This window comes from Corvus kubaryi, unplaced genomic scaffold (genome assembly GCF_017639235.1).
Source record: "Corvus kubaryi isolate FWS band 111438036 unplaced genomic scaffold, C.kubaryi_AGA036_p1.0 37392, whole genome shotgun sequence".
NCBI lineage: Eukaryota > Metazoa > Chordata > Aves > Passeriformes > Corvidae > Corvus > Corvus kubaryi.
In genome coordinates, this window is record NW_024581131.1 from 5,483,822 (window position 1) to 5,508,015 (window position 24,194).

At 52.1% G+C, this 24,194-nt stretch overlaps 1 protein-coding gene across 1 annotated transcript; it reads left to right on the forward strand.

The window, feature by feature from the left end:
• The first annotated feature begins 6,684 nt into the window (after positions 1 to 6,684).
• CTSD (cathepsin D) lies at positions 6,685 to 22,642 on the forward strand. Its single transcript, XM_042038201.1, has 9 exons — positions 6,685 to 7,035; positions 7,479 to 7,635; positions 9,968 to 10,091; positions 11,720 to 11,838; positions 15,396 to 15,595; positions 16,743 to 16,865; positions 18,016 to 18,160; positions 19,106 to 19,204; positions 19,862 to 22,642. Exons 1-9 carry the CDS (start codon positions 6,974 to 6,976, stop codon positions 20,021 to 20,023), a joined length of 1,191 nt encoding a protein of 396 aa, XP_041894135.1. The 5' UTR covers positions 6,685 to 6,973; the 3' UTR covers positions 20,024 to 22,642.
• Positions 22,643 to 24,194: the final 1,552 nt, after the last annotated feature.

Consider the following 24,194-nt stretch of genomic DNA (forward strand, 5'->3'; position numbering starts at 1 on the left):
CCTCTGAGACACCCTCCTGGTCCAGAGAAGGAGGTGGGTCCCTGCTCTGCTCAGCCACAGGCAGGCCAGCTCCCTCCTCTGCAGGGCCCAGTTCTGCCAGCAACGCCAAACAAGTAGCCCTTGTTTCGGGGTGGGGCGCGTGACCCCAGGGATCAGAGGCTGCAGCTGGTTGGCCCTGAGGAGTTGTGCGAGACCTTTGCCCAGGACCATGCCCTTAATCCCCAACTCACTGCACCAGTCAATTTAGGCTTGCAATGCTAAAAACAAAACAGCTCAGTGCTAAGCAAGAGAAAGGGTTTTATGAAATGGTGGTACTGCAGGGAGGGAAGATTGGCAGGTATTTATCTGCTAATAGAGATCTGCAGTGGCAGTGTCCGAGCTGTTCAGCTTCATTGACTCCTGGCTGCAGCGGGAGAGGATGCTGGAGGCTGCAGGACCTGGGCGCAGCTGCAGTGTCTGCCAAGGATGCTCCCACACCTCCCTAACCTACAAGCACCTTTGGTCACGAGCACTGAGCAAGGCATCTTTACATTTTTGACCATAACCCTAAGTCACCCTGGTGGCAGTGTACCTTGAGAAACACTCTGGAGTTCTCAGCCAGAGAAGCCGAGATGCCACGTCCCACGCTACAAAAAATTATTAACAGGCTGTTCTGCATGTAGAACGTCAGAGGGAGGGTGTGTGAAGCCACAGACTGTTTGCCAGTGTGCTTAAAACTGGTTTCAAGAGCTTAACCCCAGGCAGTCACACTGAAAATAGTGGCTGTGGTAGCAAGTGAAGATGGAGCTTAGCAGAAAGGTGACAATAAACTAGAATTCAGAGCCTTTGTGGAAATAGTGACACAGCAGAAACTGCCCTAGGAGGTCCAGGTTGACTCACCAAATCACCAGTGAGAGCTGGTTGCTCCCACTCCAAGAAAACACATTGCAACTTTTAAGCTGATCCTTGGGTTGCAATGGGGTGTTGACCCTCATCTTTCTGAGTCCATACTCCTCTCAGGATCAGAAGTCTCAATTGCTTCAGTGTTTTGTCACATGCAGGAGACATGATTGCATAAATGATGGTCCTCTTAGGGCAGTTTCTGCTGGAAACTAAAGGAAATAATTAAATGACATCTAGTGCTGGCAAAGAAAATTAAATGGATGGTGTGCTTGGATGTGGCTGGAGGCACTTCTCTGCATCATGATGGAAACCCCACCAGCATGCCAATACCCCCCCCATCTGAAGCCAGGCTCACGTGGGGGACAGCAGCAGGAATTGCCCAAGATGATGACAAGGTGAGTTGGGTCCCTGTATTCCCCATCACATCCTGGCGTGGGTGGGGATGAATCAATACCATCATTGCCACTTAGCACCCCATCCCATCAGCCGCAGGTCACGCTGCCTGCTGCCAGTGTCTGCCAGGATTGTTGTTGCCTGTCCCTGGCGATTTCAGCCTGCTGCAAAATAACTCAGGTGAGGCAAACAACACGAGATCCCTGCCCCGAGGAGCAGACAGGACCAGCAGCCAGGGAGGGGTAGGTGCCCTCCTCCCCAAGGTGGTTGCCAGGTGTGTCACCAGCCGTGGGGGAGGATGAGCCAGGGGATGATGAAGAACATCCAATGCCGAACAGGGTCAGGAGCGGGCAGGTGGTGTGGGGGCGGCAAGCATTTGGGCAGGGCCATGGAGTGCGTGGGACACAGGGACAGGAGATGTCGAGCTTGGCAGCAGCCCACTGAGACAAGGTAGTGTGTAAGTAAACCCTAGTGAAGACACCAGAGCATCTTAAAGACCATAAGTATATTTGACTTACAAAAGCCTTTCTGTTTGGTTTTTTTTTTTTTTAAATAGCTAGGGAAAAGATGGAAGAGCAAGATGTGATGGAGAAGTCCATTGGGGTGAAAACACTCCATGTTCAAAGGCTGCTGCAAATGGCCCTGATGAGGATGGAGCCATGCTCAGGTCTCCTGCGTGTTATGACATCCACTTGTGTCACGCAGCCACTAGTGAGCCACCCTCACCCGCCACCAGGATCACAGTTTGCAGCATAAAGGACACCAAGGGAAAAAATACCACCTAGCCTTGGCCTTTTGCAGCTCCACTTAGCATTTCCCCAAGGTCACTGCAGCCCATGATGGCAGGCAGAACATGTTTAAGACAGCTGCAGGCCAGCTCTGCCTCCAAACCAGCCTCACCCAGCCAGCATGAATGGACTGGGGATTGCCACCACCCATGATGCCGAGGACATCTTCCCCAGTGCCTACAGAGCTGGGACAGGATGGCCAGGGCCTGCATGAATCACTTTGTTGTGCTTAGTGCAACCCCCCCTCTGCTCCCAGGTTTCCCACCACCCAGAGCTGCTACTAAACTACCTTTTTGGCTTGTTTTTGTGGGTGTTACCCTGAAAAAGGGTGTAGTTTGGGATGTGCCGGTGCCACTGCAAAACGCACCCTCACCTTGTAAATTGTACATCAGTTTAGGAAACGGTGTAGGGAGTGGGCGAGATCCAGGCACCATGCCGGGAAAAAGTTACCACTGCTTCACTTGGGATCTCAGGGAGGGTGAATCAGGCTCCACTAATGAGCTGCATCCAGCACCTTCACACCGGCACCAGCACCAGCGGAGGCAGGGTGTTTGAAACCAGACTTGCCCAGGCTTGTGCACCTGTAGTGTAGGCTCTGCTCAGCTCAGATGGAAGAATAATTTTCTCTTTTAGCAATGAGCTTCAAAATCAGAAATGCATTTTTTCTGAATTTTAAGATGTCCTCTAAAAATCCCACCCACAGCTGGGCAAAATAATAATTTGCATCTCTGAGCTGAAGCTTTCCTTGCCCTGTAGGTCATTGCAGTTCACGACACTGCTACCACTGTGATAAATAAATTTAGGAGAAAACGTTGAGGAAGGGGTGAAGGCAAACACACAGCCATGTGTAAGGACAAAGAGGCCACTGTAGCAACCCTGGCAGAGGGCTGCCAAACTGCAAATGGGAGACCTGCTAGAGCCCCCCTAAAAAAAGGCATTTGAAACTGAACATGAGCCAGTGTGCCCAGGTGGCCAAGGAGACCAATGTCATCCTGGCCTGTATCAAAAATAGTGTGGCCAGCAGGGCTTGGGCAGCGTTTGTCCCTCTGTACTGGGCACTGGTGAGGCCACACCTCAAGTGCTGTGTCCAGTTCTGGGCCCCTCTCTGCAAGAAAGTCATTGAGGTGCTGGAGAATGTCCAGAGAATGCAACAGAGCCGGGAAAGGGTCTGGAGCACAAGTCCTATGAGGAGCAGCTGAAGGAAATGGGGGTGTTTAGCCTGGACAAAAGGAGGCTCAGGGGAGACCTCATCGCTCTCTACAACTGTGTAAAACGGGACTATAGTGAGGTGGGGGCTTCTTTTCCCAGGTAACAGATGACAGGATGAGAGAAAATGGCCTCAAGTTGTGCCAGGCAAGCTCTGGACTGGATATTGGAAACATTTATTCCCTGCAAAGCTGATCAGGCATTGGAACAGACTGCACAGGAAAAGGGTGGAATCACCATCGCTGAAGGCATTTAAAAGTCATGCAAATGTGGCACTTAGGGACATGGCTTAGTGGGGGACTTGGCAGTGTTAATGGTTGGACTCGATGATCTTACAGGTCTTTTCCAACCTAAAGGATTCTATGTTTATAAACTAAGATGCATCAGATCCCTGCTTGTGTGGCAAAAGGGCAGGTGGGACACCCTGGTGTCACTTGCAGAGGAGACCCCAATCTCCCAGAGCGGGAGCTGGGGTGCTCTTCCCAACTGGAGCTAGTGAAGCTGAGTCATTTGACCCCACCTTGGGAATCCTCTCAAGCAGGCACCGAGGTTGCGAAAGCATTGCCAGGCCCCAGGGGCGTGTCACCCCACACCCACAGCTGCGGCTGCAGGGGACAATGCTCTGGTTCACCCCTTTGAGCCACGGGGGATGCAGGGGGCTAGGGAGACAGACCAGCAAGGAAAGGGGTTCATCCACTGTGACAAAAACAGGAGTGAGGAGGGATAGGTCCTCCACTGTGTCTCACACGTTCTCTAGATGCCTCAGCCACAGCACTCCCTGTTTGCTCCACAAACAAGGAAAAATGTGTAAAAAACCCTGAGCCCAGGCTCGTGCCACTCTATCTTTTTAAGATAATATGGTGCAACTCTCATGGTCCAAGCCTATAAATACCCAGACATGCTCCCAGCTCCTGGTTAAACATACCCACTGTACCTCTCAAGGCTTTAACATCAGGGCAAACATTCCACAGAGGTGCTAAGGGAGCCTGAATGCAGAAATCCTGGCTCCTTGCTGGAGCCACTGGCCCCCCAGCATGCAGGCACTGGCGTGTCAGCTCTAAAACCACTGGTGCCAAGGGACAGAGACGGATTAAAAACTCTTGGGATAAGACCCCCAGTCCCTTCCCATCCTGCAGGCACCCAGGAGAGGACCAGCATTGTAACATTCCCTGACACAGCCCCATTCTTCCTTTTTCCCAATAAACCGTTGGGAACATGGGACATGTAAGTCATTTAGAACAGCCTTCTAAAAGCAGCAACCTTCTTGCACTGGTATGAGAGCAGTCTCAGATGAGGACACAAGCCTTGCTGCCATGAAGCTCAAGCAAAGGCTCATTCATAACAGCAAAGCTTGTTTGCCTTTAATCCCTTGGAATCAAAAAAACCCAGACACAGCCTGGGTCCAGAGTTCTTTACTCTGCTGAAGCACTTTGGTGTGCACTGTGTGATGGTACGTGACTAGCATGGCATGCTGTCCTCACCAGCCTATCCCTGCACACTGGAGCCCACTCCATAGCCACGGAATTCTGGCAGAGACTGGCCAGACTGGAAATGCTCAAGGAGGAGCTGCCTTAGGTGCCCCAGCCTGGGGCCCAAGGTGCAGGTTGCCTAGCCAGCTACAGTTTCCCAGCCACTTCAAAGAGAAGGGAGGAGGGCTGGTGTTTCACTTGCTCTGCCACAGGCTCCAGGAAAGCTTCTATAAGGGATGTAGTGGAGGCCTGGGCCTGGCGTCAGGACTGTCCTTTCTGTCTGCAAAGCACATTTGCAAAGGGGTTTAGAGCCCTTGGGGAGGGTGGGTTTGCTTGGATGGGGCCATGGTCAGGTTGGTTTATGTCTGACCCACTCCTGCCTGTGGACACCCAGGGGGACGAGAGGAGGAGACCCGCGAGATGGAGCCTGCAACAGCAGCAGCAGCAGCAGCAGCGATGCTTCTGGGGTCAGGCTACCGGTGCTGGGGACCTGCTATGCCTTGGGCCCTTGCCCGAACGAGCCACGCAGGGTTTTTGCTGAGTCACACCAGTGCCTCAGGGCCAGGAGGGCAACGAGTTTTGCTGACTCATGGTCAGTGGCATTCAGCTTGACCACACACCCGCAGGGGCAGGAGGGAAGCAGATGCCAGCCAAAATAACGGGACCCACCAGATTCAACCAATGCCTCCGGCCATCGCTCCAGGAAACCTCATCCCAGTGGCAGCCGGGTCCCACAGGGAGGCAGTAGGTTTCCTGAAGCCCACCGGCTTGGCTGAGGCTTGGCAATTTGGAGAGCTCATGGGACAAGATACAGCCCAGGGCAGAAATGCCCCCTAAAAATACTCGGCATGGATCACAATTGGGGGGATGGCATGCATGGACACAGGGCAGCAGGATCGTATGTGAGGCCATGGGAGGAGAGAAGAGGCTTAGGGACACAGTGTGGGAAGGTGATGGCGCAAGTGAGGTGCCAGTGACATGACCCAGCAATTTTCCAGAAGTTGCATGAACATGAATGTGACAGGAGAGGGACAGGAACCGCACTGCAAAGCTATGCAAAGTCCCCCACTCCAGCAGTGCCCAGCTCATCCCACAGGTCGCTGCTTTCCCATCCCTGTGACTGGGCACAAGCAGGAACAGATAACGAGCTCTCCCTAGCCCTCAGGACTTGGAAGGGAAAATGTCTCTAAATCCAATTTAATCTTTATTGTTCTTCCAGCAGGTCTCGTGGCTTTGTAAGAGCTTGGCTGGGGCAAACTGGGCAGAGATTAGCTGTGGCCGCTCCCTCCTGAGTTGGTGGGGTGATACCTCTGAGCCCTGTTATTTCACCCCGGTAGTGGTGGCAAAGAGCCCACCCCAGTAGTCCTCGATGCTCAGTCTGCATTTTGAGGGGCAGAACACGGGGCATGCTGGTGGCCGGTGCCCCCCCGGGCTCTGCCCTGCACCAGCATCGTTCTCGATGGCTGCAGGTGGCCTAGTACCACCTCAGTGCATTTTGAAGGGTGGCAGATGTGGCTTGGCATCCCCCGCCCCCACCGCACCTCCCAAAAGAGCAGTGGCCTAGCATATGCCCATCTTCCCCAGAAACGCCCAGCTCGGAGGGATGAGTCCCCCAAACTGGAGGTGTCCTGGGGCCAGGGAGAAACACAGGGCTGGGGAGCTGCCACGGCCCCCCTGGGCGGGGATGCACAATGAAACCCCCGTGGTGACAGAGGGTGGGCGGCCGAGGTCCGTGAGCAGCCGAGCCCTGCGAGGAACTCGGGGTCGGCTGCCTGGGGCTGTGCGTGTGTCCCCCCTCTTCCCCCCCACTCCACTCCCCTGGGAGGAAAAAAAAGCCAGAAAACCCGGAAAGAGCAAAAAAAACCATCCAGCAGAAGGAAGTTAAAGGCAGTCCAGAAGAAGCACGCACGGCCGGGCAGGCATCTCGTGACTGATTTCACAGTGTTTATTCCCCTTTCCCGAGGGCTGAGTCACGGCCCGAGGCGCCGGGGGTCAGCCCGGGGGGGCCGTGAGGCGGCGCCCCCGGCCCGGCGCCCGCTCCCCGCCCCGGCCCGCCCTCACGTGACGCCGCCGGTTGCAATTTTAGACCGTCAGCTGACTCCAGAAATCCGTGGAGAGGGGCCGCTCTGCCTACAAAAACAGGGACGGAAAGCGGGAGCTGCGTCGCGGCCTGTCGGCTTCGGGACCTCCAGCCTCTGACCCCTCGCCGCCGCCGCCACCAGTGCCATCGCCGCCATGGGGCCCCGCGGCCTCCTCCTGCTGCTCGCCCTGGCCGGGTCCTGCGCCGCCCTCGTCAGGTGAGACGAGGGGGTTCCTCAGGGGCTGCTGAGCCCCCCGGGTTGGGGGAGACGTGGGACATGCACCCCCGGTGCTGCTGCAGCAGTGGCCTCTGAGCTCCTCTCACAGCCCTCCATACGGGGCGGCTCCCCCTCCATCAAAGCAAGGAGGGGGCTCCCCTACCGCCCCCCCATCCTGCCCATTAAGGGGCCTCACCCCAGCTTCCCTTACATCTGGTGACCTCTAGCAGCCCCCCCGGCCTTTCCCCCTATCCTCCGGCTTTGGGAAAAACACTGAACGCAGCACGGCGAGGGGGATCTAGCGTAGGGTACTGGCAGGAGCCCAAACCTCACCCACCTCGTATTGGCGCGTCCCCTGTTTTGAGCCCTGCTGCCCCCCTTCCCTAGGGATCCCTCCCCTACATATCCCCTCTAACAGGTGTGTGTTTGCCGTCCCCACACAGGATCCCCCTGACCAAGTTCCCCTCCATGCGGCGGATCCTGAGTGAGGCGGGCAGTGAGATCCCAGATATGAACTCCATCACCCAGGCGATCAAGTTCAAGCTGGGCTTTGCCGAGGAGGGTGGGCCCATTCCGGAGATTTTGAAGAACTACATGGATGTGAGTAACAATCCCCCCTTCAAACCACCCCCCCCCACTGCAGCGGACCCCAGCACAGTGTTGGGCAAGTGGCTGTCACTTGTGGGGGTACCCATCCCAGGGGGTGGTGAGACATGCCAGCCTGCCACCAACCAGGAAGGCAAAGGAGGGAGAGATGTTGATCCTGTAGGACAGATTCGTGCACCCCCATGGCCTAGTGAGTGCATGCCAAAAGGTGCTTCCCATCATTACTAAACTAAAAATACTAATTCTAGTAATTATAGCAACAACAACAACCAACCCGCTGCCACCCAAGCAGGAGCTTTTCAGTTTGTGACCTATTTCCTTTCCCCTTTGTCACTAATTAACAATCATAAATAGGGGCCTTATTAGAGCTATATTATAATAATCTATATTATTATAATCTATAATAGGGGCCTCACTTACAACTCTTCCTAGCATCTTCTGGCCATTTGGACTCTACTTTTTGCAAGACAGGGGCATAAAGATCATGCTCCACTCCTTGAGGTGTTGGGTCATAAGTGAGTGAGCACAGGACAGGGGAAGAAAGCTCAGATTGGGTACTAGCTTACTATGGGACCGGGAATGCAGGACCCTTCCTCTCACTATCCTTCGTCTTCTGCGCTGCCTTGGAAAAAGCCACCCTGTACCTCCACTTTCTTCTCAGCAACTTAGGGAGCAAAGGAACCTGTGTGGTGGCGGAAACAGAAGCCAGATAAAGGACATGAAGTTTGCCCTTGCCCTGCTGCCAGACATGTGTGGAGTTTGCTATTTCAGGGTTCTTCACTGGGCAGTGTCGGATGTGAGCGTTAGCTGGCAGAACGAAGCTGGGCCCGGATATTTCGGCATTAATTCAGGATATATTCCCCCTGCTGTCCTTCCCCAGGGCCTCTTGTCACCCAACCAGCACCGTCCTCTCCTGGGAAGGGCCACCGGTGTTTCAGTTGGCAGTGTTGAAAGCCAGGGCAAGCAGTTGTGTCACGGTGTTGTCTCTTGCAACCACAGCTCAGACTGCTGCTCAGGGCAGCACTGTTTTCCCTTGTCACAGGGCCACCAACCCAACCTGTGGTGGCAGATAAGGGACCACTGGGTCCCTCCCGGCCTGGCTGAAAATGCTTTTGCTGCCAAAGGAATTCTTGGGACAAGCCCTATTAGCCTGCCTCGTATGCTTCCTACCAGCCCTTGGGACCCTTCATGGGTCTATGTATGTGACAAATGGAACCCCTGTACTGGGGGTTAATTTTCAAGCCCCAGCAATAATTACAGAATGACTGGAAGCAAGTGCTGCCTCCCCATTATGGCTAATTGCAATGGATTGTTAATTACTCAGCGAGCAAGCCTTGCAAACTAAGCGCACAGGAGGTGAACAGCTTTGATAATCCTGTTTTCTTCCCTGCTCCCCACCCCCCCGCTTAATTAAGAACACAGGGGGTTTGGAAAGGCTACTGGCTGACATCCCTTGCTAGCAGCCTTCTCTCCAGGACCCTGAACCAGCTGCTCACCAGGCAGGACACAGCTCCCTGCCTGTTTGGGAGGACTGGGGAAAAATGAGTCCATGCAGCACCTGCCTAGCATTCTCCATTCATCCTCTCCTCTGTGGAGAGAGGGATACTTTGCCAACAACTCAGCCATTCAGGTTTCTTCCAGTCCCAGCAGAAATACAGTCTCAGAGCAGAGGGGTATCCATCTGTGCTATAGGGATTTCTCCCAGTCTTTCACCCTGCAGGCCTAAATCCACCTCTGGTGGTGCTGCTGATGCTCTTTACTCTCACCACTCCCCCAGTCTTCCAGCTCTCTGAGCATTTGTTTATTCCTCCCCACTGCCAGAGCTCACCAGCAAGCACCAAAACCCCCAGCAGCTGTACCTCCACCTGCAGTGGGCAGTGCTGCTGCTCACTGCAACCCACAGTTTCTCTGCGAAACCACGAGCAAAGCAGCTTCCCAGCCAGTTTCAGCTTTTCAATAACGCAGTTGTTTTGCTTGGCCTCCTTCCATCGTTTCTTCTCATCCTTGTAGAGAACTGCATGTTAGCCTGCAGACCTTCCCCTTTCTCTTCCCTGTCTCCCTGCCCCAAATGTCCTCCCCCGCACACACCCATCCCACTTGTCCTCGATTTATCCTTTTCACACCCGCTGTAATGAGTTGTGAACACTGAAGGGGAACCTCCCTTCCAGAGGACAAAGGCTGGGAACCTATCGGTGCCAAAAACAAGAGGAGGGCAATGTCTAGATAAGAAGCTGATCCTCTATTCACCTTTAAGAGATTTTTTGATCTTTAATCCCTGCTTTTGGCCAGCTGCCTCTGCTCATGGCTTCCTTCTTCTCCTTTGCAGGCCCAGTATTATGGTCCTATCGGCATTGGGACACCCCCCCAGAATTTCACTGTGATCTTTGACACTGGCTCCTCCAACCTCTGGGTGCCATCCGTGCACTGTTCCATGTTGGACATCGCCTGCAGTAAGTGTCATGGGTGCCAGACACCACTCAACAGCTTCTCCTTCCCTGCAAAATGCAGAGCCTTGCATTGCAAGAGGAGAAACTGAGGCAGCAGCATGAAAGGACTTGCCAGAGGCTGATGGGCTTTTTAGGGTCAGAGCTAGAAATACAATCCCAGCTTCCTGCACCCATCTTTAATTAGTCCTTTCCTAGATTTTTTCTTTTCCAAGTCACTCCCATACAGGGCCAAATCTTTTCCAACAGCTTCAGCCCTACAGCAGGGGAGCAGCATCATCAGTTGTGGTTTTTTTCCCCAATAGATTATAGACCCCAATTATAGACCAATGCTGCTGTTACCCCATTGCGCAAGGCTGACTTTTTTTAAGTCAGCCTCTTGCCAGATCTGATACAAACTGTCCTAGTTTCTGGTTTATTGCTGCACAGAGCATGTGTGTGCATGTTTATGGAGTTCTAGTTAACGAGAGACAGGTAGGCATAATGAAATGAGAATGTCTTAGGGACTACAATTTTTTTTTTATTCTGTGGCGTTCCTATGCAATAAACCTCCACAGCTGAAGATGTCAAACCTGGCTGTGGCAAAATGCTGTTTAAAAGCCACTGGTTGTGCTGCTTAAGCAAAGTGAAGAAACCTGTGGAGTCAACAAATGCAACCATGAAAGGCATTCCACAGTGCTTGTTGGGAGTAGAGTGGAAGTTTGGACTTCTTGTAGACAGACCTTCTTTTTGCATATGTGAAATGAGATTTAGGACAGCAGCAGGGTGGTGAGGTCCAGACCTGGTATGCCTAGGGGGTTCCTGTTTGTAGCAGGGAGCTGGTTTCTCAAGGCAGTGCCTCGAGAGGTGCTGGGACCAAAGGGCTCGTTTTATGAATATGCCAAGAGCTTAACCTCCTGCCAGACTGGAATCCAAACTGGAACCCAGACAGCCTAGCTGGGAAACTCCTTGTGTAGCGCTGTCGCTTTGTGTAGGGCTCAGCTGGTTCATCCTCAGCTGCTGTCTGCACCACTCAGCAACCAGCCATGGGATTGCACTGGCCAGCTCATGACTTGGGAGGAGTCTGTGAAGGAGGAATCTGCCTGGCCATAAAACCAGGGATAGCCTGCAGCTCCAACCCATCCAAGGGGAAAAGCAGCTTAGACTAGGGGAAAGCCATTCTCCTCTGCAAATAAAGGAATACTTTGAATTCTTTCTGTACTAAAAACGATGTATGAAAAATTTCCAGCTACTCCTAGTAAAAGAAACAGATAAGTCTATGAGGTGAAAACGTTCATGCCCAGAGCAGCCTATATTTAAAGCCACCCTGGTTCTCCATGGCCTGGGGAGGAATACATTTTGCTCTGCTGACTAGCACACCACACCAGCCATATAACCTCTAGGCTTTTAATACCCAGTGGCCAAATCGGATTTAACAGCCTGAATTGGATCTGCCCACCTGATTCCCCAGACACTGGAAGTGCTTTGTTAAGCAGTCTAGGCTTGGCAAGCACTGGATTCAGGCCCACCTTCACATCATTGAGCGTCCCTTTGTCCAGATAAGCTGGGTGGTGTGGGGTTAGGTATTGGGGAACCGTAGGTATAAAGGAGTGCTAATGTTGTGTGTCCCTTTGTGTCCCCCTTCCCGGCTGCAGTTCTGCACCACAAGTATGACTCCTCTAAATCCAGCAGCTATGTGAAGAACGGCACCAAGTTTGCCATCCGCTATGGGACAGGGAGCCTTTCTGGGTTCCTGAGCCAAGACACAGTCACGGTGAGTTACAGCTGCCCCTGCCCCGTGCTGCCCCAGACTGCTTTCAGTAGAGTGCTCGGAGCTGTTAGATTTCAATGGGTCTCCTTTCTTGAGTGTCCTGCTCGGACAGAACATCCTTCAGTGCTGTGTTTCCAAGTCCTTTGAAATTACATGGTAATGATGACTCTTAAGGTAACAATAACCATGGCAGGCTGAGAAGGGAGAAGGTATTCATCTGCAGGTCAGCAGGCTGGGAGTGGGGACTGGTCATATGGTGCCCTTGTAAACATGGTCTCTGGCCATCCCTCCCACCCTTTTCCTGGTGACCCCAAAAACTTACCAGCCCAAGCACATGCCAACACCACTCACAGACTGCTGGTGGTGCCCAGCTTGTTTTTGGCCAATATCCACACACTAGTGGATGCCCACATGGGCAGCTGCCCAAACACAGACCCATCCTGGTCTCGCGTCAAGAACTCGTGCTTATGCTTGTAAAGGCTGGGTAACACCGTGGGGGGAGGTTCCCCAGCAGTGTTCAGGGTGCAGCATGAGTTAGCTGGGTGGTGGTTGCTTCACAGTTTGCTTTTCAGCAAGCAAAGGCGGAGCTTTCTGTCCTGTGAAGGACGAGTGCCTTTCATGACTTCCTCCCAGGTACAGATGCTTTGGAGAGTTTGCCAGCTGCCAAACGTCAGGGGTGCATGTGCTCTCAGATTACTCGCTCTCCTGGCAGGGATAAGAGCATATGTTTGCTTTGCAGGGGGGAAGAAACAAAGCAAAAGTTTTGAATAAGCACATAAATCTGGAGATTTGGAGGTTTCTGTTTAGGTTCAGCTGAAGAGTATTGGCTTACCAATTTCATCAGAATCAAAAATATCCAAGAAAAGCTTAAAAGTGTATGACTCTTGCAAGATGCACTCTTTAGCCCATCCTTACAGCATGAAGATTTCAGGCTAGCCTGGAAGCATCAGCTATTGCCTCTATGCTGCATCCAAAGATGGCAAACAGCAAACTTCATTGTCCTTGGGAAGTGTGGGCTTAATGCAAGGGCTGAAATGAGTCAGAAAGAAAATTGCAGTTTTTTCTCTTTTTTTGGTTTGTAATTGTCACCATAGTGCCTGTTTGCTAATTAGCTCTTCACTTCCCGGCAGCTCAGAGGAAGGATTTTGTGCCTCGGTTTGTTTGGGAAGTGGGGATGGCTTTTGGCAGACAGCACAGCTTGTAGCATTTGGTTTCTGTCCGCACAGAAGCAAGAGAAAACTCTTGCATGGAGCTGAGCAGTGTCCCTCTTGTAGTAGGCAGGAGCAGGCGTGACTCTGAGGGTCAGGGAACTTCAGAGGACATGTTGTGCATCAGAGGATGTGTCCTGGACACCAGGACACATCCTCTGATGCACAACATGTCATGGCAAGCTCCCAGTCAGGTGTAGTCTTTAAAGACATTGAAATAACCTTCAGGGCGACCCTCTTGGTTCCAGCCATTCTGGTGGGTGGAAGCAGGCACAGCAACCTCTGGCAGCACTGACATCTGACCAAAAGATGCTTGTTGGCAGGTAGTCCTGAGTCCCTCAGCCCTGAATGTTTTTTCGAGAGGGTGATGAGCTCATGTCAAACATGCTCTCTCGTTCTGTGGAGGAGCGATGCCCTGTAGCACCGCACTCCGCAGTGCTGCTTGCTCTCCAAAGAGCGGGTTCAGCCAGCCCTCTGCTGCTCAGGCATCTCATCCCTTTATCACAGCCCAACCTTCGGATGTCCTTCAAGGACAGCAGAGGAAACTTAGCTGGCCGTGGGGCACAAAGTCTCTCCCATGACTGCAGTGCAGATACACTGCACAGGAGATGACTTTCCTTGCCTCTCCCTTGTGCCTCTGTACCCCAAGCCCTGATGGCAAGCTGTGCTACAGAGGCCCTCACCTCTTGGCCTGCCTTTGCCTTCCAGTGCTTAACTCCTGGCTGAGGCCACTAACAAGGAAGCTAGGCGAGCTGCGGAGTGCCGACACCCATCTGCAAAGTGCTGGAGGGTGGCCACCACACGGCTATCCACTGGTCATGATTTTTGGTTGCTCAGTGTCTGGACACGAGCCAGCCAAGGGACAGAGACAAAGGATCTGTCACCTGGCAGGAGCACTCTGCTAAAGATGGTCTTGGGTTTCAGCCCTGCTGAGGACCAAGTGCAGGCAGGGTCTGCTGAAAATCCATGACTGGGCAGAAATCTGCCTCCCCCTTGGGATGTGCAAGCAGAGCAATATTCAAACAAACCTGACACTCAGTGTTATCAGTCCACTGCATTTTACTTTTCTTTAAGTAGCAGCTTCATTGAACTTTCTGGGCTGCTGAGGACCAGTGGTGCTGAGGGGTGGCTTTTGTAAACCTGGAGTGTACAACTGGGGCAGGCGCTGGCGAGCGGATGCATTGCCATGTGCTCCTTCCCCCCACATCCTGTCCTGTGGCTTTTAGCTTTCGCAAGGCTCGATCGCCCTTTCCTAGTGCAATCCTCCAATACCATTAAAGGCAGCACTGCTGTCCCAGCCTTGCACTGTCTAACCCTAGGGGGATATTAGTAATTTGCAGGGATCGTTATCTGCCATCAGGTAGGAGAGGCCAGCTTGTCAGTCCAGCCTGGCTCACTACAGGGCTGCTAGCTGCAGGCTGAGAGGCTGAAATTGTCCTAGCATGGATGCTAAAATTGCCTGTGGTCAGTCAGAAGCTCACAAGCCTCCTGAACTGCTAGAGCCAGAAGCTAGCAGGTGCATCCTGCTCCCCATCAGCAGAGCTATCCTCCTTTATCTGATCATTTTCTTTCTGGGGATCTGCTCTCCCAAGGCGTTTCAGCTTTCTAGTGGGGAATGCCAATCCTTCTCATGGCTGGCAAGGGAGGTGACCTTTGAATTCTCAGTACTCTGCTTGCTATTTTTGTGCTTCAACCTCGCTTTCTTGGCTGGGTCTGCTCCCCTTTCACGGGAGGTCTCTGCAGGCTGGTGGCTCTTCCGAGAGATTCAGCAATATCCCAGGGATGTTTCTTATCTAGGGGAGATCACAGGGGTTTGTGGGCAGAGGTGAGAGGGATTTGTGCTCCCAACTGAGGATGGGTGCAGCACCCAAGGAGGTAGGATACACAGATGACTTAGAAGATGTCCAGAGTGGGGAAGGGGATTAAAGGCACAGTGCAAGAGCTTTTCAGACTAGGAGGAAACGGTGAAGTAGGTTATAGGGGAGGAGATGTAGGAAGGACAAATGGATATGGGTCCTCTGTGCAAAGAGGAGAGGCTGCAGAACAGCAAGGACACTGCAAAAGGCTTGAAGGATTCTCCGGCCCTTAGAAGTATGCTGGACTTTGCAGGGACTCAGGAGGTTCCACTGAGCCAGAGTTGCCAGTCTCAAACACTCCCCTGACAAGAGCGGCAACAGGGTATCTGGTTTCTCTAGCTGCCTACAAATGCAGTAGTGAAAGCAGGCAGGAGTGTGGCAGCACACTGAGGGACGTGCTACAGCCTGTGTTCGATGAGGTTCTGTTACCACCCAGGTCCCCTGAGCCAGTTTTCCTTACAATCTGCTTTTCCCTTCCCTCCCTATCTCCCCACAGCTTGGTGATTTGAAAATCCCGGATCAGACCTTTGGGGAGGCCACGAAGCAGCCAGGCATGACATTCATCGCTGCCAAGTTTGATGGCATCCTGGGCCTGGCATATCCAAGGATCTCTGTGGAGCAAGTTGAGCCTTTCTTCGATAACATCATGAAACAGCGGCTGGTCAGCAAAAATGTATTCTCTTTCTACCTAAACAGGTAGTGTTGGGTTTGGTGGCACACCTCTGGTTGTGAGGGCAAGCCCAGTGGGCTTTTCTCTGTTTCCCAGTAGCACCTCTTGTCATCTGCTGTTTTACACTCTGGACAGCACTTCCCAGTTGGGGAAGTCTCAGCAAGTTCTGCCTTGCAGGAGCAGCCAGGCCAAAATCTCTTAAGTTTGTTGCTCTGAAGTAAGGAGAAGGGAAGTAGAAATGCAGCTCTTTTACTGATAAAAAGCTGGGTGGATCTGTGACCAGATTTCTTAACTGATGAATAGACAGAGGATGTTTCTAGAGGAAAGAGGAGTAAAAATAAATAGGGCTGTGATCATGAGATTGCTGCTAGTGCAGTCCCCTTTAGAGAGGTAAACAGCCCCAGTCTGCTGCCAAAATCCATAAGCCATGTGGTCACTACCGTGTTGCCTCCCAGGCAAGGGTGCCCCCAATCAGTCATCGCTAATGAGGAGTCTAATGCTCTCTCACCACCCTGGGAAATCCTCCTCTGCAGCTGCCAGCACCTTCCCACCCACTGCTGCTCCCCGCAGGACACCCCATCACTTTTTCTGGCACTGCAGCAGCCACTCTGAACTACTTCAGCCCAAAAAGTAGCATGCTAAGAGTAGGGAGGGCAGAGAGGGCTGCTGCTGGCCATTCAAGCACCAGCCCTCCCCCATCACCATATTTCTTCCCATCTGCTCAGCAGTGAGCTCTTACCTGATGGTAACCTTGAGGATTCACTCCAAGGCTGCTGGTTGGCAGAGTTGAGTGCAGATAACCTAACCCTGCATCAGCTGTGTCCAGCCCTGCACAGGCACTTTTTACAGGCTCATTTAGGAAGTCCTTGTGTCGGTGCTCAGTTCCCCTTTGCCATCCCCCTTCTCTGCCACAAGTTTCTTCAGGTTTTTTGAGAAAGTACCAGGTGGAAAGCTGCAGGATGCTTTGGCTGGGGCCATTTCCCCATCCCAGCCTATCTCACAGTATCTGCCCTTCTAGTGACATAACATAGCACAACGTAAGTCTGTTTCCAATACTGTTAATGCTATGCTTCACCCCCCAAGCACCCCAGCAAGTATTTTGGGGGCACTTGAAGCAGGTTGTTCTTGCCCTGCCCTTGATGTTCGTTCACAGGTTTGGGTACTGTTTTTCAGAGACCCCTCTGGTGTCCCTGGTGGTGAGCTGCTCCTGGGAGGGACCGACCCCAAGTACTACAAGGACGAACTGACCTGGTATAATGTCACACGCAAAGCCTACTGGCAGATCCACATGGACGCGTAAGTTCCCCATCCACCTGACTGCATGCGTGCGGTCACATGTGCAGACAGCGTATGCCTGAGGCTGGGCTGAGACCCTCCTCGGAAAGGAATCATCTCTACAACACATCCACACCAAAAATAGCAGATTAAAATCCCACCCTAGCACTGGGTTGTTTGTTGCTGGAAGGAGACGAAAGGCAGAAGTCATAGGGAGATATTCTGCAAAATCCTTTCCTCTTGTTTATGGCTTGACCCTTGAAAATGCCTACTGCATCCTTGCGAAGCGGGGAAAAATGCCAGTGTGTCCTCCTTGCAGGCAGGGCGAGCCCCACAGATTAAATCCCAGCTTTGCTCAGTTCTCAGCAAGGTCTGAGCTGCATGGCTCTCCTGCACACAGCTCCAGAGGAGCAGGATGAGGCCTCAGGAAGCCAGCCCTTGACTGAAGGGCACGGCACAGCAATCAGCACACATTGTTGGAGGCAGAGGGGAGGAGAGCAGGCTGAGCTGACGGCCGCCAGCCCCGCCGTCTATTCTGAGCTTTCCCACGTGATGGGAACTTAAAAGTGGCCTGTGATCAGAGTGTGTCCTTTTCCTGGGAATTGCATCCCTCCCCAGCGCGGCGTTTTAGTTCTCATTTTCCCCCAGTCCTGCAGCATCGGCAGAGTATGGCAGACCCTTGGCTAGAAGGCTTTGTCTGTCTGCACTGCTGTGAAATGTGATGCAGGTGAGGAAGCCAAGCAGCCCCTGGCTTGCCTTTTCTCTGTACAGGAGCCCTTCCCTTGCCCATGGCTGTCTCACCACCCCTTTAACCCTTCCTTCTTCTGCAGTAGCACAGGCCATACAAGTCCATAATTCATTGCCCTTCCCTCTCTCCTATGTCCATTGGCTGCGACGCTAGCTCTGTGTGCAGGTAGCAGGCAGGGTACGCAGGCAGCATGCAGGCTCTCTGCAGAAATGCAGTTACACTTTAAGGCACCTGCTCAGTCATGAGCAGATGAGAGGGAGCCAGGGCGGCTGTGCACTGACTTCGTGCTGCATCAGTGTTTCTGAGCATCTGTCCTTTCTGGGTGTCTGTCACAGCCCTCCCTTGCCTGCCTGCATACTGCTTCCTGCAGCCTTCACTGGGAGGCCTCTAAGGGTTGTCTAATGTCTGAGCATCTCTCCCCAGGGTGGATGTTGCCAACGGGGTGAGCGTGTGTCAGGGGGGCTGCGAGGCCATCGTGGACACGGGAACCTCACTCATCACAGGCCCCACCAAAGAGGTGAAGAAGATACAGGAAGCCATTGGTGCAAAACCACTCATAAAAGGCGAGGTGAGGCCGGGCTGGAAATGTGGGAGTCTGTGCCCATCACAGTATCAATGCTTACACCCTACTTTGTACCCAGATGCTTGTTGAGACCTACTCTTCTGCTCCCTCTGATCTTTGTTCCCACCCTGTACTCCTGGAAAAGCCACTGGCACAGCAGGGACCCCTTCATCTTCTGACCCTGGGTAGCATTCACCACTCTGCTCATGCTTGGTAGAAAGCCCAGGTCCCATTTTGGGAAGCTTTGAGTCACCTCTGCCACCCATCTCTGGGAGGTGGAAGAGAAGGGATCTGAGTTGCAGCTGAGGCCAAGGATTCACATTAATGTGAGTCCAGAGACACTTTGATAAAAGTTTATTTCATGCAAATGGCAACCCTTTCCTGCCAAGTTTTCAACCATCAATGCTAATCTCACAAGGCTCTCTCTCCTCCCTAAAATTGTGGAAGAATATGGATTATAAAGACCCTGTAGAAAAAAATGCCCTGCTCTGAAAGCCCTCCCAGATCAGAGCCATGAGCACTTGTAGGGCTCTGCAGTGTCAGAGCCCCCCAGCTGCAGCAACAGTTGGCTTAGACCTGCCAGCATCCCCAAGACTTGCCACTGTTCACACAACTGGCTTTGTTCATTACACGGTGAATCCCTGTGTACTGAGCCCCAGCTGCCTCTCCTTTGGTAAAAACCGCCAGCCATGCCACATCAGCTGTGGCATCCTGGGACTCAGCAGAGCCAGAAGCTGAATCCAACATCTTTGGCTCCATGCCTATCCATAAAGCCCTTCTTGCCCCTCAGCTTGGAGCCCTAGGCAGGCAGCAGCCTACCCCAGCTCAAGCTTCTCTTGCACCCTGAGATGAGCTGGTTTTGGGGAAAACCACAGCAAAGATGTGATTGTGCTCAAGGAAGACTGAGAGTGTGGGAGGTCCAATCTAAAGCCTTTACTGTTGCAATTTCAGTACATGATCCCCTGTGAAAAAGTGCCAGCACTGCCTAACGTCACAATGACACTAGGAGGGAAGGCCTTCCAGCTCACAGGAGAGCAGTATGTCCTCAAGGTATGTCCAGCCAGATTTTTCCAGCCTTACGCTTCTTCCCCAAGGCCTGGCTTTTGCTTCCACTGCTCCAAAACACAAGAGCAGCCGAAGCAATGCTGGAGCTGGTGCTTGGGAAGAAGTCTGAAGGGTTGGGGTGTCAGGGTGGTGGGCACTTCAGGTGGATCCAGGTAACCTCATTGAAGTCTCACAGGAGTGAGACCTTCTACATAATGCTTGTGAGGGATAGCAGAATGGTTGAGGAAGGGGAGGCAAGCTGTTGCATCACTTTCTACAAACATTTAGCTCTTTCCTGCTGCATTGTGGTGCCTTGAGACCAGCCTTATTATAGCAGAGACCACCAGCCTGTCATTTAAGCCATCAGAATCAGCTTGCAAGGACCATCTTGTGCAGACCTTCACCAATGGCTTTAATCCAGAGCTGTGTGTGCTGGGAGGTTTATGGTCATGTGCAGCTTTGCTTGATGCTTTAGTGCTTAAGGGAGGGGGAGCTGGGTTTGGAGCCATAGAAGCAGTGAGTTGGGAGTTACCTTTGCAATCTGTGGATCTCAGTCTGGGAGAGGCTGAAGCAAAGGCAGCCTTGCAGGTGTTCTTGCCAAGCCTGCAAGGTTGAGGGAAGGGAACGACCTGCTTAGATTGAAGCTCTCACTCTTCTTTCTAGGTTGTTTCAGGATCAGAGACAGTATGCCTAAGTGGCTTTTCAGGCCTGGACATCCCACCCCCCGGGGGCCCTCTCTGGATCCTGGGAGATGTCTTTATTGGACCCTACTACAGCGTCTTTGACCGTGATAACAACCGTGTTGGCTTTGCCCCAAGTGTCTAAACACCTGACCCCCACTGCCTCTGCCACACACGCACTTACACACACGGGAGCCGTAGACAAAGGTTACCAGTATTAGAAACCCAGTGAGTGGAAAGGAGAAAAAAAAAAAAAAAAAAGGAAAAAGAAATGGAACTAGATTTAAAATTACATGGAAAATAGTCATTAGTGCCCTGCTAGCTACTTTTTCCACTCTGTTGAGTGGTGCTGGGAGGTCTCTAGCTGACAACTCCAGCTGGAGTAGTCCCTTGCTTTACTGCTAGTTCTTCCAGTAGTTCTTTTTCAGAATGATTCTCAGAGCTGAACAAGGTCCTCTCACATCTCCCAGCACTGATGTCCTTCCTTGGGGGGGGGGGGGGGCAGCTCAAGCCAGCCCCTGGCACCTCTGTTCCTGCAGAGAGGCTGTGCTACTGCTCTTGGGTTTGGATTTCTGTGTTGGGGGAGAGGGACAAGGGAAGGCTGTCTTGCACATTAGTTCTTACTGCTTTTTCGCTCATGAAGTGGGGGAGTGGATGGCAGGGAAGAATCTGTCTTTTTGATCCCTACTTGGCAGGTAAGGCAGTGACCAGTAGGTCATTTCTCAAGGAGTTCGTCATGGTTTGGTCCTAGGAGAGCATGTCCTGGGCTGGAGCAATGGGGAAGCACAGTAGTGTGCCCAGGGGATGAGTTTCAGAGCCTGAGGGGTCTGGTGGTTTGTTTTGTTTAGTGATGGCACTAGTGAGAGAGCTGGGAGGCATGACATCCACGTGCCTGACATAACGGGACAAGGGTTTGTAGGGGGGCTCTAGCCAGTGGGACTTTTCAGTCAGTATGAATATTAAGGGGGTCAAGATAGGTTATAATAGAGGTTACTTGAATTCAGGGCCATGAAGGTGCAGCCTGCTGCTGAGCAAAGTCATGTGGCACAAGTTCTCTCGAGTTTAGTGACCTTCTCCCAGGTTCCCCAAACAGAAAATCTTCCCAGCTTCATCCACAGCCAGTCAGTTGAGAATAATGTTTCCTAAAGCAACTAAGTGATCTACAAGCTGAAATCATACTGATAAAATCCATGTTTGTCAGCCTCATAAGACCTTTTGGAAACATGATTCACAGCATTTTGAGCTGCCCAAAACTCAAGAGACAATTGGCAGAGCCAGCAAACCTCCTGGGCAGGAGGATGGCATGGCAGCTGCTGGATTTGCATTCACTTTCCCTGCTGCCCTGTCCCAAAATCCAGCTGCCTTTAACACCCTCTGTACCTGCTTTCCACTTTACTAACGCAGGTGAGCTCTGTTCGTGTCCAGCTGTGTTGCAGACAGAGTGAGGCACAGTCCTGCTTCGGAGAGGTTGTAGCTGATTTAGCTGTGCACACAGATCCTCCCAGAGAGCCGGGATCTGTGCATGCGGAGCCTTGGTGTCTTGCTGGGCTGGCACTGGTAGGCAAATACTGGTGGAGCTGGGAGGATGATAAAATGAGTTTTAAGCAGTGCTGGAAAGCCAAAGAGAGCCTGCCAAGAATCCCAGCCCCTGTGCTGGGAGTAAGACTCTCTTCACTTTCCCAGTGTGCTGGATCAGGTCCTGAAGTTACGGGAGTGGCAGCAGATAAGGAGCAAAGCTGAGAGTGGCGAAAGGATAAGATAAGCAGCAGCCATGACCCCAGACCAGGCTAAACAGATGGCAAAATCCTGGCTACCCAAAATTCACTGATAATCCTGCCAGCAGTAGCAATGGGGCCAAGAAATTTTCTGAGAAAGGTCTTTGGGCAGTGAGTGAATAAGACAGTTTTGCCCCATGAAATAAATTTGGCATTGTAACCATGCTTCACCTTGGAGGGGTGTGGCATGGACAGGGGGACAGGCATAGGCACACATGACACACATGCATCGTCCCCTACAGCCCCAGATGTGACAAATGCTGCTCCCAAAGCTTGCTTCTGCCTGCTCATAATCTTCACCTAGAACTCTGCATCTGGACACCAAAGGACATCTGTTGTAGACTGGCCAGAGAACAGTAGCATGTTACCAAAAAAAAAGTAATCTTCATTAGCTACTCCAAAATCAGCAAATATTCAGCACCTCTCCAGAGATCTTCAGTTTCACACCAGTTAAGTGCTCAGAGCTCCTGCAAGTTCTGCTGCATCGCTTCCCAGCCACAGGATTTCTTCAGCAGGGCGTCACAGAGTCAGCCTCTTGGGTACCTGCTGAAACAGACCTGATGTGAGGGGGAAGCTTGACACGGACCTGGCAGTGGGTTTTGAATAGCATCAGATTTAAGAGGGATGTGCAGCACAGCCCCAGACGGAGCCCTTGGGCCATGGCTGTGCTGGGCGTCCGCTGCCTCCCGCCGCGTGCGTGGTCCCTGCACAGTAACTCCAGGTGGGCTGATGTGTGTCAGCAGGCAGGAGGCGGCTGCCTGGGGAAAGAGCACAGCCCAGAGTGATGCCCTGAGCAACACACTTTAGGATAAGCTGGAGGACCAGTTCACTGCAGTCTTCCCTGAATGGGTCTCCTCCCCTTGTTCTTTTATTTGCATTTTTAAACCCATGTCTAATCGTGTGACTGGTTCTTTAAAATTATTTTGCTGTCAGAATTAATTGTCTCTTCATATAAAATTGAAAAGAAAATACAGTATTTTCCCCTTTAATTCTGAGAGTGGTCTTTCTTTTTGCAGTTTGAGATACCAAACTCTTTGTCAGCGTCCAGAGACTGTCTCCCTGATCTATTGTCTCTGGACAACTGGTTGCCCACTTGTGTGGATTCGTGTGTTTCAGAAGGGCTCCTCCCCTTCTCTCTGATAAGGAAACATGCTAGGAGCCTGTTGGATTTGTCTTTTGCAATGGATTAAAACGTAACAGCCTCCGCAAGGTGACATGACAGTGCCATCTGCCTGACCCACCACCACTGGGGCAGCGAGCACTCCCAGCATCCCTGCTAGCCTACAGCTTTCTCCTGGGACCACACCTCCCCAGTGGAGTATTGCCAAGGGTAGTCCATTAACAGGGAACTCAGGCTGTCCCCTGGTCCTCTGGACCAGTTAGAACAAGTTCCTGCTTAGGCTTTGGAGTGGTCCTGAAGCAGCCAAGTGGAACTTCAGCTTCTAAGTTTGGCCTAAAATCCACTAAGGTGTGATGTCTGGGGAAGTCCCGGAGGCCAGTGATGAACATGGTGTGAGGTTTTTTCAGTAATGTAGGAAAAATCCGTCCCTCTTGCCTAGCTGTGTAATTTTTAGTCCTAGCACTGCTGTATGAGAGCTGGAGACACTGAAGCAGAATGAAGGCCCCATGTGCCAGGTGGAAGATAAGAGCTAATCCCTACTTTGAAAAAAGAATCATCTACATAAGCAAGATGGATGCAGCCAAGTCCCATCCCATCTTCTGAGCGCAGATCTAAGCACAGAGAGAGCTTAGCTGATTTCCCTACTGGCATGTCCTGAGTTTCTGTTCCCCCCAGATGCCTAAATTCCCCAATCAGCTGTTCTCCTATGTTAAAGAGATGGATTTAACCCAAAAGGGCTGGCTGGATCCTGAAAACCAATCATGCAGCCCACTGTTCCTCAATAGCCCAAGGGGAGAAAAGTCATTTGCTGCCAAATACTTATTGACAGGAATATGAGGGCCCTGTTTCTGCTGGGGGGATTCTGCCTAAGTCTTCAGTCATGCCTTGTGTACTGAATGTTACATCCCAGTGGGAACAATCACAGGCTTGATCTTGGCCAAGAGCTAGAGAAGCCAAGAGCCAGAATTGCCCACCCCTTCTTTTCCAGCAGGGAGCAAAGCACGCCCGTGCCCCGGGAGTAGCCTGAATGCAGCCCCACACTATCTTGCCCAGAAAGTCCTCAGGTTTACTTCAGCCTCCCTGTTTACTGCACCATCTCTGCAGAACTCCATGCACATGACAATTTGGGATCTCACTCTTCATTAAATGTCTCCATTGATGTAAAGAACATAAAATTTTTCATCACATCCCCTTAAGTAGTAGGGTGCTTGGCTCTGACCCCCAGGGCTGTCTTCATGGGCCTGATCCTTCTCCAAGTAATTCTGCTTAGGGCTTTACCAAAAGCCCGTTAACACAAGGACCTGCCCAAGGAGAGGGAGGATGAGACCCCTCGTTTATGGAAATGACTTGCTCATCTGGTTGGCTCAGCAATTTGTTCATTTGGGAAACTATTTTTACTCACCATGAATGACTAAGCACAT

Excerpts from the sequence above, each read along its gene's own strand:
- CTSD (XM_042038201.1), top strand. The coding sequence starts at position 6,974 with ATGGGGCCCCGCGGCCTCCTCCTGCTGCTCGCCCTGGCCGGGTCCTGC. Across the intron at positions 15,596-16,742 it reads TTCTCTTTCTACCTAAACAG|AGACCCCTCTGGTGTCCCTG; the intron begins GTAGTGTTGGGT and ends ACTGTTTTTCAG. Across the intron at positions 16,866-18,015 it reads TGGCAGATCCACATGGACGC|GGTGGATGTTGCCAACGGGG; the intron begins GTAAGTTCCCCA and ends ATCTCTCCCCAG.